At 38.4% G+C, this 16,225-nt stretch overlaps 1 protein-coding gene across 1 annotated transcript; it reads right to left on the minus strand.

Moving 5' to 3' along the window:
- Positions 1 to 1,374: 1,374 nt before the first annotated feature.
- On the minus strand, positions 1,375 to 6,454 carry fth1a (ferritin, heavy polypeptide 1a). The gene is made up of 5 exons (XM_062030684.1): positions 6,157 to 6,454; positions 5,713 to 5,818; positions 3,575 to 3,721; positions 1,938 to 2,063; positions 1,375 to 1,757 (listed from the first exon to the last, which is right to left on the minus strand). Exons 2-5 carry the CDS (start codon positions 5,812 to 5,814, stop codon positions 1,599 to 1,601), a joined length of 534 nt encoding a protein of 177 aa, XP_061886668.1. The 5' UTR covers positions 5,815 to 5,818; positions 6,157 to 6,454; the 3' UTR covers positions 1,375 to 1,598.
- Positions 6,455 to 16,225: the final 9,771 nt, after the last annotated feature.

Consider the following 16,225-nt stretch of genomic DNA (forward strand, 5'->3'; position numbering starts at 1 on the left):
TATTGCTCACATCAAAAAAGAGGAACGCTTACGCGTTTCGGCACGTGGCCTTCGTCAGAGCGTCTATCTTTTGAAATTGTATATCATATATTAAGCAAATTATGTGAACCACAATTTATGGATAATCTATTCCTGGAAACTTTTGATGTGTTACAGATTGAGACATGAAGTGAACAAATGTGTTCGAAACAGGAAAGGGATCGGATTAAATATCTGCTTCTTTTGGATAGTTGGAATGTAAATGTGAGATCTACACACTAACTGTATGCATGTTCAAAATGTCCCTGAAATCTGTCTGTATCCTGGCAATTTTGACGAGCACAATACACTTACTAAAAATGAAAATGCAACAATTATTTTTGCTCCCATTTTATGAGCTAAATTTCAAATGTACACAAAAGGCCTATTTCTCTCCAATAGCTTTTTGTTGACAAATCGAAATCTGCGAGAGAATCGGTTTCCTATTGCATTCTCTGGATGTGCTAATCTGATTTTTAAAAAGACAAGATCTGATTAAGGAAGTGGTTCTCAAGCTTATTTCACCAAGTACAACCTTAGAAAACTCTTCTTGGTCAAGTACTCCCATAATGACCAACATTAACATATAGTACGTAGTAGGCCTAAATATTCAGAGGTTTTATTTAACAAGTACCGTGTATAACATTTTCTTGGCCACTAAGGTTACAGTTTGAACAGTAACACTTTGAAAATAGGAAAATAAAAAACTGAATCACTATAGTGATTATTTTGGTGTACCACTAGATGGAGCTCGTGTATCACAGTTCAAGAATCACTGGATTCAGGTGTTTCCATATGTTGGAGAAATCAGACTATTTGAGTGCATGTAAACATACTGAATACTGTAGACTACTTCTCCTTTGCTGAGTTAATCCACTTCACAGGTGCCACATCTGTGTTAGTAGTCCACAGTACGTATGCCCATGAGGGTGTTCCACGGTCACAATGTTCGACATCAGCAAACCAGTAACCCACACGATATTACCGGCTGCTATATAGTGGTCACCTCCCATCCCCACAGTACAGTAAAACTATATTTTGTAATGACATATTGCAGTGGTCAGCATAAGGCACACCTGTGTCTAAGTCAGCACTTTGATATGCCACACCTGGTGGATGGACAATTTTGGCAAATGCTTCTTAAGAGACGTGTCAATATTTGTGAAAAGGATCATTTGTTCTGTTCATGAAAAAAAAAAGAAAAAGAGTGCTGCATCTCTAAAATTAGTTCTACATAAGCGAACAAGCTTGGATTTTCTTTGATAAAAGGAAGTAAAACACTTGAGGTTTCGCTTCTGTGCCCATCTGAAGTTTCATTCAGCACATTTTAATAAACCTTAGAAAACAAGACAACTATTAAAGTTAATTTCATTTATTTTTTTCTGCTTGACATTCGGTGTAAAACAGCAGTAAGAACATTACAGGTATGGGATGCAGGATACTGCAAAGCTCAAGTTGACTGAAGTGTAATACAACAGAAGAAGTTATTAAAAGAATAACATACTGGCCCGTAGCATGCAGGTGGCTTCCTATTTTGGCTGCACAGAAAGCGGAATGCAAAAAAGAGAATCAGGATGGATTTAGCTGCTTTCTTTGCCCAGAGTATGTTTGTCAAATAGGTACTCTGCCATGCCATTCTGAGGTGCGCCCATGCGACGCAGGTTGGTCACCCAGTCCGCCAGCTCTTTAATGGACTTCACCTGCTCGTCCAGGAAGTGGGTCTCAATGAAGTCGCACAACTGAAAGACATTGAAATGGCAGGCTTTATTTTTTTATTTAAAAAATAAAATACCTTCATTGCACTAAACTGTATATCCGGAATATGTTGACACCTCAAAATATGAACAAGAAATTGCCTTGAGTGAAAACACATTGATGTTTTAAATTGGATGGTTGCATTGACAGTGTTTGACACTCACATGTGGGTCGGTGTGCTCAGAGCAGAGTTTGTGCAAGTCCAGAAGGGACTGGTTGACACTTTTTTCAAGCTGCAGGGCACATTCAAGAGCCTCCACACCACTGCCCCACTCATCCCGCTCAGGCTTCTAGAACACAAAAACACATACTTTTATTAGACATGCTGCCTTTGATCAGAGGTAGACTTCTCGTAAGTTTTAGTACAGTGGAACCCGTTTATGTCGACAAACAAAAACAGACCAGCCATGTGACTTTGGCCAGAGATATAAGTAGAATAGGTGATTTTAAAGTATTTTAAGCATAGTTTGTCTGTATTATTTTCACTCCATTAAAGATAAACCTTTATCTAACAGAGTTGCTGTGCTTGTATGTCCTTACTACAGCAAAAAAGCTGTCCTCCATGCACATTGTTTTCTTGCTGTGGCTAACAACCAAAACAAGATGTGTTTTGTTCATTGCTGTGGTAAACCAGGTTTATACCACCATGCTTTTATTTTAAAGCTTACTTTGCATTGAACAGGAAGTCAGTGTGTGCCCATCCTAATGTGTAAAAATGTTTATTAACTACATTATGACGTACCCAAGGTCGCATTTGCAAATGTATCAACAGATTAATTTAGCTATGTTTGCATGCAGTTTTGTAGTTATTAAAGCACTGTTTATTTTGCTACATATTTGACGGAATGACACAGCACTGTAATTTAGGAGGCGTGTTTTTCACTGTGTAGCCACACAGGGAAAATATGTTATTTCTAAAAAAAAAAAGCCAGATGGATTGTTAGACAATATTTGGCTAGATAAAATCATGTTAGGAATTTAGTAAATTATTATCCATCCAGTTTTCTACCACTTGTCCCTTTTGGGGTTGTGAAAGGGTGCTGGAGCCTATCTCAGCTGCATTCGGGTGGTATTATATCAGTCTCTTATCAGATTAAGACTTTAGGTGTTTATTTGGGTATTGTCTCTTTATTTAGCCAATTATCACAATGCTCAAAATAACATTTTATTTAAAAACTGACAAATCTAGTGAATTGCCCTTTGATTGTTGTGAATTGTCTTGTTTTGTAATTGTCATCTTTTGGAGTGTCTGACATAATAGCATACTTCGCTCTTGTCAACATCAACCTCCCATCTAAAAGCAACCAGGGGCGGTTTTGTTATGAGAAAAATAAACAAGTTTGTCATTCTGCACTTATGTTTTGAGTTACATGTTTTTTTACTCACGTTTTGGTGCCCCTTAGCCAATTATGCACATTTTAGGTTTACATAATTACCCAGACAACCAACCATACCACAAACTGCAGCCATGTGAGAAACACTGACAATCTACGTTGACGTAAACTGACTGATCTTTTATACAAGCGACCCCTTTGGGATCTCAAATTTTATGTACACTAAAGCATTCAATCATAGTCTATTTCATCAGACGTTTACAGTTTAACATTTGTGGGTGTAGAAAAGATAAGCTGCAAAAAAAAAGAAGAAAAAAACACCCACACCCTTGTTATCAGTATTTGCGCTTTGCTGCCCTCCCACCTTGGGCCTCATGATAACCCCCGAGGAGAAGTGTATGTACCACATTTAACCAAAATAACTAATATTTCTTTGCAAACACACACAAACAAAAAAGAGCAGATACCCTGACGTCTTGAAGAAAGATCCTGCCTCCCCGCTCGTTCTGAAGTTTCATGAGCTTCTCCGCGTGCTCGCGCTCCTCGTGTGACTGGCCACGGAAGAACTTAGCAAAATTGTGCAAAGCTTGGTCATCCCGGTCAAAGTAGTATGCCTGTAAAAAGGTGAAATAGGAATTGTAGAAGAATGCTCTATATATTAACCACAATACAAATACAGTAAGTCAAAATCATATTTTTTTTTGCTGATTATCACAAATTTTTCACAAATACACCAACTACATTTAAACTTTAGTTCCCTTCCTCTGTAAAGGAGTATAGGAAGGTGTTGGAAAAAGTATCAAGAAACAAATTTATTTAAAAAAAGACAACTTGTACAGCGTTAAGGAAAAGGAAGGAATACATATTAAAATATAAACAAAAACAGAAGTAAAAATGTATCAGGAGTAATAAACTAATAAATTGTCAGATTTTTTTTTTACAATAGCTGGGTTCATTAAATTGTATAAATGAGTATTGCATAAAAACATTAAATTCAATAACAAAGCTAGGGTGTTTTGTTCTGACGTCTTGGCAAATATCGACCTAAATCGAACTGCTTTTGGCATCTTTCATCAGGAAAATGTATTAAATTGGCCACCGTACCCTACGTGGCCCGAAGTGGGAAAATGTTGGACACCCCTGGTTTACTACAACAATTAACTTCAAACCATGATTAAATGACAACTCTGTACAAGCGGTTTACGGCTTCCAGGTGTTTAATGCTTCGGCAATAAACTATTCAACCTTCCTCCACCTGTAAATCCTATCTCAAATGAACTTCAGACTTTGTTAAATTACTCGGCCGCGGTTTAAACTGGTCATTGATCCAATCGATAATGTACCTCCATGAAGTGGCTTGAAGGTAAAACCGCAAACTGCATCCATTCCACCTGCAGAATACACTATTTCTGTTCAAACTAAATGAGGCCATCCTAGTTACTCAATTATTAGCTTATAGTTAGTATAAACCAAGGGTTCTTAACATTTTTGACCTCAAGCCCATCTTTTCCACAACTGAGTGACCCACTCAAATATTACAACTGAACTAGAAATCTTAACTTTAATCGTATTCAATAATTATCTTTAACCGATTTACAGTTTAGTAGGATAAACATTTTCAAATTATATGAAACCATGTGCTAATCACAAAGATTATCATCAAGGCTTCAGTCAGGCTGATTACAAAAATAAATACTATTTGCAATAGAACGGACTCAAAAACGGATGCAAAATAAATCTACATATTAAATTATGCAGTGCTAAAATAAAATCGAACTACCGGTAATTAATAATAATATATGTTAGTGTCAATAAAGTTTAAAAGTAACATAAGACACCAACTGTCCACGCGTCACTTCCGTCATCCCAGTTACCATGGTTCTCTTTTGTAATCTTTAATTGAATAACAATATCTTAAAAAAAGATTACATGCAAAACTAATGTTACTTAAGAATACAGCATTTATTTTGAAACCTGAACGATGTACTCAGCAGCCTTAAATGGCAAAGAAATTTAAAAAAATGTATTACGTTCTTTACATTAACTCAATACTGATCATTTAGAAATATTTTCTGTTACACCACAGATAGTGCATTGTTTAAAAAAAAATCAAAAAATCTATCTAAAAAAAAAAAAGTATGTGATGGGAGTCAGTGGCGCCCCCATGCGTTATTTCTGCAATGACAGAGAAATAAAAGTGATCGCAAATTTGGCAATTATACTCCCACATATTTTAAATCTACCCCTTGTTCATGTTTAAATTATTGTTCCGTTTTACTCCTAGGCAAATTATTGTTTTTATACAAAACAAAACATTTAAATATCACAAAACATGACGTAGCAGAAGCTCCGTCGTAAAATATTGCAAGTCTCAGAAATGACGTAGTCTTCGCGCATGCTTGGACCGATCGTGTCTTCCGGTCCCGATTGAGTAGTGACAAAATTATAATTTTCGCCAGCCCTTTAGAGGGCGTTCTCGGTCCAACAACGGGGCCCTGGCCCTATGGTTAAGAAACACTGGTATAAATGGTAGTGAAAAGTAATTGCCTGAAAATTTCCCCACCAATTTTATACCCAATTACATCATGTTGTTAGAGAGACTCACCATGGAAAGGTAGACGTAGGAGGCATACAACTCCAGGTTGATCTGCCTGTTGATGGCAGCCTCGCAGTCCTGATGGAAGTTCTGTCTGACCTGGGAACTCATGGTTCTGAGACAATAATCATTCCATTATAAGCACAATCAATTCAACATACTCAACTTTTAAATCCATTTTGTGTCCGTTTACTTATTTATCAACAAGAAAATACGCAGACATACCTTGTTTAAATGATAAATTCCACAAATGGATGCGGAACATTAATGACTACATTGTTTTTATGACATGTCAGTTATAAAGATGTAGGCGGGAGACTGCGCAGAAGGTTACTGCGCACAGGCCAATTTAACGACATCAACAACCTCATTGTAGTAGATGATAAAAAATATAAAATAGCTACGAATACAATAATAAAAACTAACAATTTAAGTCAATAGAAGTGTTCTTACCTAAATTCAGAAGCAGGTCTCTCTTGCGACACGGGGGTGACGTCGTTTTATTGACGTGCGTAGTTAGCAAAACAAACGGCTAGCTTGCGAGTAAGAGGGAATTCAGGCCAGCAGGCAAGACGACCTAAGATGAAGACGGGTTTTTTTTGCTGCAATGTTCTTCTCTGACGGTCTAAATGGCGGCTGTAAAAGACAGCTGAAAGGTTGCCGTTCAAGCACTGTTGAAGCAGGTAACCTTCACTGTCCGCTTACCGAGCCGTGACTGAGCTTTTTTTCGCCCTCGTCTTTAATAAGACACGCCGGTAGTGACGTCACTGAGCTTCCTGTTTAGGGTGGGGTAGACAAAAGTGCATTGACGTCGCCCAACGTGTCTTAAAAAAAAAAAAAAAATATATATATATATATATATATATATATATATATATATATATATATATATATATATATATATATATATATATATATATATATATATATATATATATATATATATATAAATATATATATATATATATATATATATATATATATATATATATATATATATATATAAAAGCCTTTTTGATAAGCACATTGCAATTTAATGCTATATATGTTTGTTATATAAAACCTTATTTTTTTCTGTTGTATACAGCAGAAGGGGCGGGACTAACTCGAGTGGTTGCAATTTACAATTAAAAAGGAGAAAAGGAAAAGGAAGCGATTAACATTTTTTATTTTCAATAAGCTCACAACTGCCCACTGACGTTAAGCAATTTGGGAAAGTGTAGTGTCACTACGGAAGTATTTGAGACACAATTGTTTCTCAATAGCAGTGGTTCTCAGACCCCGTTTACACTAAGCCGGCTAAGGTTATCCAGGGTAAATCCCACCTAACCTTATCCTTGTTCACACACACACAATGGTCGTCTAAAGGCCTACTGAAACCCACTACTACCGACCACGCAGTCTGATAGTTTATATATCAATGATGAAATTTTAACATTGCAACACATGCCAATACGGCCGGGTTAACTTATAAAGTGCAATTTTAAATTTCCCGCGAAACTTCAGGTTGAAAACGTCTATGTATGATGACGTATGCGCGTGACGTCAATGGTTGAAACGGAAGTATTCGGACACCATTGTATCCAATACAAAAAGCTCTGTTTTCATCGCAAAATTCCACGGTATTCTGGACATCTGTGTTGGTGAATCTTTTGCAATTTGTTTAATGAACAATGAAGACTGCAAAGAAGAAAGCTGTAGGTGGGATCGGTGTATTAGCGGCTGGCTGCAGCAACACAACCAGGAGGACTTTGACTTGGATAGCAGACGCGCTATCCGACACTAGCCGCCGACCGCATCGGTGATCGGGTGTAGTCCTTCGTCGCTCCGTCGATCGCTGGAACGCAGGTGAGCACGGGTGTTGATGAGCAGATGAGGGCTGGCTGGCGTAGGTGGATAGCTAATGTTTTTAGCATAGCTCTGTGAGGTCCCGTAGCTAAGTTAGCTTCAATGGCGTCGTTAGCAACAGCATTGTTAAGCTTCGCCAGGCTGGAAAGCATTAACCGTGTAGTTACAAGTCCATGGTTTAATAGTATTGTTGATTTTCTGTCTATCTTTCCAGTCAGGGGTTTATTTCTTTTGTTTCTATCTGCAGTTAAGCACGATGCTATCACGTTAGCTCTGTAGCTAAAGTGCTTTGCCGATGTATTGTCGTGGAGATAAAAGTCACTGTGAATGTCCATTTTGCATTCTCGACTCTCATTTTCAAGAGGATAAAGTATCCGAGGTGGTTTAAAATACAAATCCGTGATCCACAATAGAAAAAGGAGAAAGTGTGGAATCCAATGAGCCAGCTTGTACCTAAGTTACGGTCAGAGCGAAAAAAGATACGTCCTGCACTGCACTCTAGTCCTTCACTCTCACGTTCCTCATGCACAAATCTTTCATCCTCGCTCAAATTAATGGGGTAATCGTCGCTTTCTCGGTCCGAATCGCTCGCGCTGCTGGTGTAAACAATAGGGAAATGTGAGGAGCCTTTCAACCTGCGACGTCACGCTACTTCCGGTACAGGCAAGGCTTTTTTTATCAGCGACTAAAAGTTGCAAACTTTATCGTCAATGTTCTCTACTAAATCCTTTCAGCAAAAATATGGCAATATCGCGAAATGATCAAGTATGACACATAGATTGGATCTGCTATCCCCGTTTAAATTTAAAAAATTCATTTCAGTAGGCCTTTAAGACCCCCTCCCCCCTCCATCCGCCGGCGCCACACGACCTAGTACGCACGCACAGTAAATGCGCACGTCATGGTCACCTCCAGTTTGATTGATTGAGACTTTTATTAGTAGATTGCACAGTACAGTACATATTCTGTACAATTGACCACTAAATGGTAACACCCGTTTTTCAACTTGTTTAAGTCGAGTTCCACGTTAATCAATTCATGGTAAAATTAGTGTTGCTTTATGTGCAAGTTCTTGAATTTAACTTATCTGAAAAATATCCAGTGTTGTGGTATTTCAATTAACTGGAATCTAGTGTGCTGTGGAGCCCTATTGTAGTGAATCACGCCTGAGCCATCATAAATTAATCAAATCTTTAATAAACACGTAAAAGTACACAATATGACAAAAAAAACATATTACAACAATCAATCTAGGGATCTAGATATCTGGTCAGGACACTCCTCACTCTTTTGCCTTCACCTTCATTGTCCATTCGTTTTTGGTGACTTTATATACTCTGGACCTAGACGTTGAGTCTGCGACATACATGGCGGACAGTAAACTGATACAGTCTGCTTTGCCAGTCCAAAAGCGTTCGCCGTTGTCCGTAGTCTTTCCTCGACGGCCAGGTAATACAAAGCCCGCGCTACCTTTTTTTTTTTAATCACATCAACGGGAGCCCGCATGCTCGTTGTCTCTCCTTCGACAAATGGACAAAGTTTTTCGGTAAGTAGAATCACAGCTGACTTGGACATTCAAAAAGTTCTCTTGCCGTCTTAGAAGTGTTGTATCCCAAATAGCTGCAATCACTTTCTCTTAAGGTATTCATGTGTGATTTCCACAAGCGTCTGTACAGACGGAAGGAGAAGCACGGGCACGTCTGGATGACTAGCCTCCATATTTCCAGTGGTTACCTCCGAGTTACAAAATCGCTTTGTTATGAAGCTGGCTGTGGCGCGTTCTTTGTGACGTCACAGACTTTTTACCACCTCAGTAGAAACTCGGCCTTCTTAGTACCACCATGATTACCAACATTGAATTACATTAGCGTAATAGGCCAAAGTATTCATTACAACAAGATAGATATTTTATTCTAACAAATATTTGTAATATTTTTGGCCACTGTAATATTACACACAGTTTTACCAGTAACACTGTGTTTAAATGTAGGAAAATAAAATGGTATGCTGATTATTAGGCATACCAAGTGGTAAACGTACCACCGTTTGAGAATCACTGCTCTATAGCTCTGAACTTTTTAACAACCATGTATGCATACAACTATAGCTCCTAAAGAACAAAAATGTTAAAAAATCAGCATGAAAATACATTTTCACATCACTCTTTGACACTTACTGGTCATTTCACCCTTTGTGAACTAAAGAAGATGTCTTATAATTTCAAACTTATACACCCATTCCTAAAAAAATCATTGATGATTATTGTAAATGTACTCCACCCTGAAAAAATATGGTTGAAACAAATCATTGTGGTCAAAATGAATGCAACATTCTTGCCCATGATGAATGCAAGTAAATGTATGACCGCAACTGTGCTAATTACTGTAACGTATTATTTTCGGGTCTCCCTATGTCTAGCATTAAAAGATTACAGTTGGTACAAAATGTGGCTGCTAGACTTTTGACAAGAACAAGAAAGTTTGATCATATTACACCTATACTGGCTCACCTGCACTGGTTTCCTGTACACTTAGGCTGTGACTTTAAGGTATTACTACTTACGTATGAAATACTACACGGTCTAGCTCCATCCTATCTTGCTGATTGGATTGTACCATATGTCCCGGCAAGAAATCGGGGTTCAAAGAACTCTTGCTTATCAGAGCCCAAAAAAAGTCTGCGGGCTATAGAGTGTTTTCTATTCGGGCTCCAGTACTATGGAATGCCCTCCTGGTAACACTTATTTGTGTACACTAACCTTTAAATAGACCTCCTTTTAGACCAGTTGATCTGCTGGTTCTTTTCTGCTCTGCCCCCTCTCCTTCGTGGAGAGGGGGGGGCACAGATTCGGTGACCACAGATGAAGCGCTAGCTGTCCAAAGTCGGGACCCAGGGTGGACCACTCATCTGTGCATCAGTTGGGAACGTCTCTGCACTGCTGACTTGTCTCCACGCAAGATGATCTCCTGCTGGCCCCACTATGGACTGGACTCTCACACTATTATGTTAGATCCACTATGGACTGGACTCTCACACTATTATGTTAGATCCACTATGGACTGGACTCTCACAATATTATGTTAGATCCACTATGGACTGGACTCTCACAATATTATGCTAGATCTACTATGGACTGGACTCTCACACTATTACGTTAGATCCACTATGGACTGGACTCTCACACTATTATGTTGGATCCACTATGGACTGGACTCTCACAATATTATGTTAGATCCACTATGGACTGGACTCTCACACTATTATGTTAGATCCACTATGGACTGGACTCTCACAATATTATGTTAGATCCACTATGGACTCGACTCTCACAATATTATGCTAGATCTACTATGGACTGGACTCTCACACTATTACGTTAGATCCACTATGGACTGGACTCTCACACTATTATGTTAGATCCATTATGGACTGGACTCTCACAATATTATGTTAGATCCACTATGGACTGGACTCTCACACTATTATGTTAGATCCACTATGGACTGGACTCGCACACTATTATGTTAGATCCACTATGGACTGGACTCTCACACTATTATGTTAGATCCACTATGGACTGGACTCTCACAATATTATGTTAGATCCACTATGGACTGGACTCTCACACTATTATGTTAGATCCACTATGGACTGGACTCTCACAATATTATGTTAGATCCACTATGGACTCGACTCTCACAATATTATGCTAGATCTACTATGGACTGTACTCTCACACTATTACGTTAGATCCACTATGGACTGGACTCTCACACTATTATGTTAGAACCATTATGGACTGGACTCTCACAATATTATGTTAGATCCACTATGGACTGGACTCTCACACTATTACGTTAGATCCACTATGGACTGGACTCTCACACTATTATGTTAGATCCATTATGGACTGGACTCTCACAATATTATGTTAGATCCACTATGGACTGGAATCACACACTATTATGTTAGATCCACTATGGACTGGACTCTCACACTATTATGTTAGATCCACTATGGACTGGATTCTCACAATATTATGCTAGATCTACTATGGACTGGACTCTCACTATTATGTTAGATCCACTATGGACTGGACTCTCACAACATTATGCTAGATCTACTATGGACTGGACTCTCACACTATTATGTTAGATCCACTATGGACTGGACTCTCACACTATTATGCTAGATCCACTATGAACTGGACTCACAATATTATGCTAGATCCACTCGACGTCCATTGCACAGGTCGCCCAGGGGGGGTCCCCACATCTGCGGTCCCCTCCAAGGTTTCTCATTGTCATCCCATTGGGTTGAGTTTTTTCTTGCCCTGATGTGGGATCTGAGCCGAGGATGTCGTTGTGGCTTGTGCAGCCCTTTGAGACACTCGTGATTTAGGGCTATATAAATAAACTTTGATTGATGATTGATTGATGGTTATGACGTCAGACCGTAAGGAAAGAGGGAACAAACTGATAAAATGTATTATTTTTTTGGTGTCGTACTTCCATGTGCAGAATGTTTCCTCTTTTGAAATGTTGCACTTGGTGCTGCTGTAAATTGACATTTTGTCATTTTGCAAGTAAATGAAAATGTGTGCAGTGTATCAAGCATAGAGCTGACAAATACTGTACGTTTTGTGCAGCAGGCCTTCCAACACGTGTATGTAAAGTACACAACATGGACCCGCTGTCCACTGACTCAGCACTTTGTCGTCGGGTTTATTCTGATGTTGCAAAATATGCAATAAAGCGTTAAGAAACGGCCTTGTGACTCACCGTCAGGACATGACTAATTGCTTCGGAATTTCCCATCACCTCCATTTGGTCCACACCAAACTTTAAAAATATATATGTGATGCTCACTTTGGTCATTGTCAAGGAAACCAAGGCTGCCCATTGAAGAAAAAGGGCATTAAGTGTTTGTAATATAGTATTCCAAAACAAAATGCTGTCTACTCTATTGAATAAGTGGGTTATTTTTATGATTGGCTAGATCCACCAGCTTAGATTTGACAGAAACCTTAGAGAATATACTTTTAAAAAGCTTTTGTGACCTGTTAAGTGATGTCACTCCAATATTCCAAACTAAAATGTCATCCACCGGGTTGAATACGTAGGTCGTTTTTTTTTTATAATCATGGGGACGGAGTGGCGCAGTTGGGAGAGTGGCCGTGCCAGCAACCTGAGGGTTCCTGGTTCAATCCCCCACCTTCTACCAACCTCGTCACTTCTGTTGTGTCCTTGAGCAAGACACTTCACCCTTGCTCCTGATGGGTCGTGGTTAGGGCCTTTGCATGGCAGCTCCTGCCATCAGTGTGTGAGTGAATGGGTGAATGTGGAAATAGTGTCAAAGCGCTTTGAGTACCTTGAAGGTAGAAAAGCGCTATACAAGTATAACCCATTTACCATGCTATGGCGGGGGTCAGCAACACGCGGCTCTTTAGTGGCTCCCTGGAGCATTTTTAAAAAATGATTGGAAAATGGAAAAAGATGGGTGGAAAATTATTTTTTTGTTTTAGTATGGTTTTTGTTTGAGGACAAACATGACACAAACCTTCCCAATTGTTAGAAAGCCCACTGTTTAATATGAGTATTTAGTGAACATCGTTTTGTCCTACTGAGTTCGGCGGTTCTTGAACTCACCATAGTGTGGACTGATACGCAACAGTTTGTTTACATGTAAAATCTTCCACTCCTTTGTCTCATTTTGTCCACCTAAAGGTTCATGATGTGCGTGAATGCACAATAGTGCACTTTGTTGATGTTATTGACTTGTTGGAGTGCTAATCAGTCTATTTAAGCTAGCTGTATGTACATATTGCATCATTGTGCCTCATTTGTTGGTATATTTGAGCTCATTTAATTTCCTTTACTTTTATCCTCTTAGTATATAATTTAGTTTTGCATGTCTCATGACACATTATCTGTATGTAATATTGGCTGCATTTCAGATAGTTGTTGGTGTGCCATGTTGTTCCAGACCACGGCAAACGTTACCCAGCTCGCAACGATTGTAATAAATCTATTTAAAAAAGACAGCCTTAACTTGGACACACACATCTATACCTTTGGCCATTAAAAGCCAGTCATTTCCAGGAGTTATCTCACCTTCTAATTAGAAGGTGAGATAACTCCTGGAAATGTAGCCTCTGATTTACTAATGGTTTCTAACGTTGTAAAAATGTGTAGAATAAATATTAAATTTCAACATTTCTGTCAACGAAGATTTGCGTTAGCCTGCGACACATAGTCATTTTGACAGTAGGCTATTATAGCTAATATAGACACTCACGCCGTGTTGCCTTTCATTATAAGACTATACGGCTTTTCATTTTTTGCAGCTCCAAACAGATTTGTTTTTTGTGTTTTCGGTTGCCGAGCCCTATGCTATGGTCATCAGCTTAGATTTTACGAAAAGCTTCTACAATATACTTCTAAATAGTTTTTGTGACTTTTTTACATCAATCCCTCTATAACACAAATATTCCAAACCAAAATGCCGTTGAATGTGTCGGTTATTTTTACAGCCTGCCATATATAGCTTAGATGTCCCCAAAAGCTTCTAAAAATATACCTTTAAAGAGCATTTAGGACCTGTTACGTGATGCAACTCAAATATTCCAAACATAAATGCTGTTTGCTGGGTTGAATAGTTAGATCATTTTTATATTGATCAGCTTCATGAAAAGCTTCTAAAATATACTTTAAAAGAATGTTCATAACTTAAAAAGTGATGTAACTCAATTATTCCAAACCAAAATGCCATGTGCTGGCACTGCTGGGTTGAATACATAAGTCATTTTTATCAGCTTAGATTTCACAAAAAGCTTCTAAAATATATTTTTAAAGAATTTTGGTGACATTATACACGACTTGACTCAAATATTCCTAACCAAAATGTCTTCTACTATAGGATGACCTTAGGTTATTTTACATTCTGCAGTATTTAGTGTACATTTCAAGAAACGCTTCTAAAATATACTTTTAAAGATTGTTCATGACGTATCCAGCGATGTGTTTTTGTTTTGTTTTATTGTTTGTCTATGCACAGTGCAATCGTATATGCGCAATATGTATTGTTTATTGCTTTTTTTGTTGTTGTTTATCATTGTGTTTTACTTTTGTAGCTGTACGTAGAAATGGCGTTGCTAAAGTGGCAGCTGGTTGCATCAGCTCTGTTCTTTCTCTTTTTTATGTCCTTTGATGTTTCCTCCTGTTTGTGTTTTTACCTTATTTTCTGTGGACTTTTTGTACTGCAACCACATAATTTCTCCATTGTGGAATAAATAAAGGCTATCTTGTTGGTCAAATATTCCAAAACAAAATGCTGTCTAACGGGTCGAATATGTAGAGGTCATTTTTATATTCCAGCTTAAATTTCAAGAAAAGCTTTTAAAATATTCTGAAGTATGTTCATGACTTTGTTTTTTGTTTCATGATTTATTATGTGACCTAATTCTTAATTTTTAAAACGATAAAGCTGTTTGTGAAGTTACTTTTGGCCTTTTCCCTCACTGCAGACAGATTTCCAGGGCCTTAATTGCCCTCGCAGATTGCTACAAAGGTACACCACAAAAATCACTGAAAAACCAACATTCACTCTCTAAGACAGTGGTTCTTAACCTGGGTTCGATCGAACCCTAGGGGTTCGGTGAGTCGGCCTCAGTGGTTCGACGGAGCCTCCGCCGCGCAGGTCAAGACACACCCGACTCATCGTGTAAATAAAAACTTCTCCCAATCAGCTTTATGGATACGGCAACAGCAGAAGTTGGACTGATTTGCATGTGTGTAATTTGTTGTGAGTTCATGCACTGTGTTTGTTTTGTTCTTTGAACAAGGTGATGTTGATGCACGGTTCATTTTTTAAACCAGTAAAAAAACATTACTTTGTCTTGAATTTAAAAAAAAACATTTTATTTTTCACTAAAGAAGGGTTCGGTAAATGCGCATATGAAACTGGTTGGGTTCGGTATTTCAAACAGGGTTAAGAACCACTGCTCTAAGATAATGTGAATATTATTTTAGATCAATAAGAGAATTATACTTATGTCAGACTTTTTAAGTATGTGCGTGCAATGCAAGTCCTCCTTTTGCATATACTGCATCAATGCAGCTTTCCATTGACACAAACTGTTGTAAAAAGATTTTGGTACAATTTTGAGCGCGGGACAAGTCCAGCAGGAAAATGTTAGAAGGAAACATGAAGTTCTGAAAAAAAAATGTCCTGGTTGATGGACTTCACAATACTCAATGGACCAACACCAGCAGCTGACGTAGTGGCTCAAATCATCATGCCTGCGACTCAGCTTTATATGTACAGTATATGCTTTGATATGGACCGTCATGAAAGTAATCACTTGGGTCCTCTGTGGACAGCTGTTGCACCTGCTTTTTAGGGCCTTTGAAAATGTCCACCACCCCCCCCCCCCAAATGGCAAGTAGGCTGCTTACAGACCCAGAGCACATTTGGAGGCTCGGCAAACCTTTGCAGCATTTTGAGTTGATTAGAGTGCGATAACATTCTTTTCCAATATTGAGCTTTTTTTTTTTACATTCAAATGTTCTCAAACTGAATTTGGGGTTTTTATATTCACTTGAAATATTACAGACTACGTGTAATCATTCTACATAGCAGATGGGTTTCACTCGGACAAAAACATCAACTGAGA

Source organism: Entelurus aequoreus, linkage group LG02 (genome assembly GCF_033978785.1).
Source record: "Entelurus aequoreus isolate RoL-2023_Sb linkage group LG02, RoL_Eaeq_v1.1, whole genome shotgun sequence".
In the NCBI taxonomy this organism is placed as follows: domain Eukaryota; kingdom Metazoa; phylum Chordata; class Actinopteri; order Syngnathiformes; family Syngnathidae; genus Entelurus; species Entelurus aequoreus.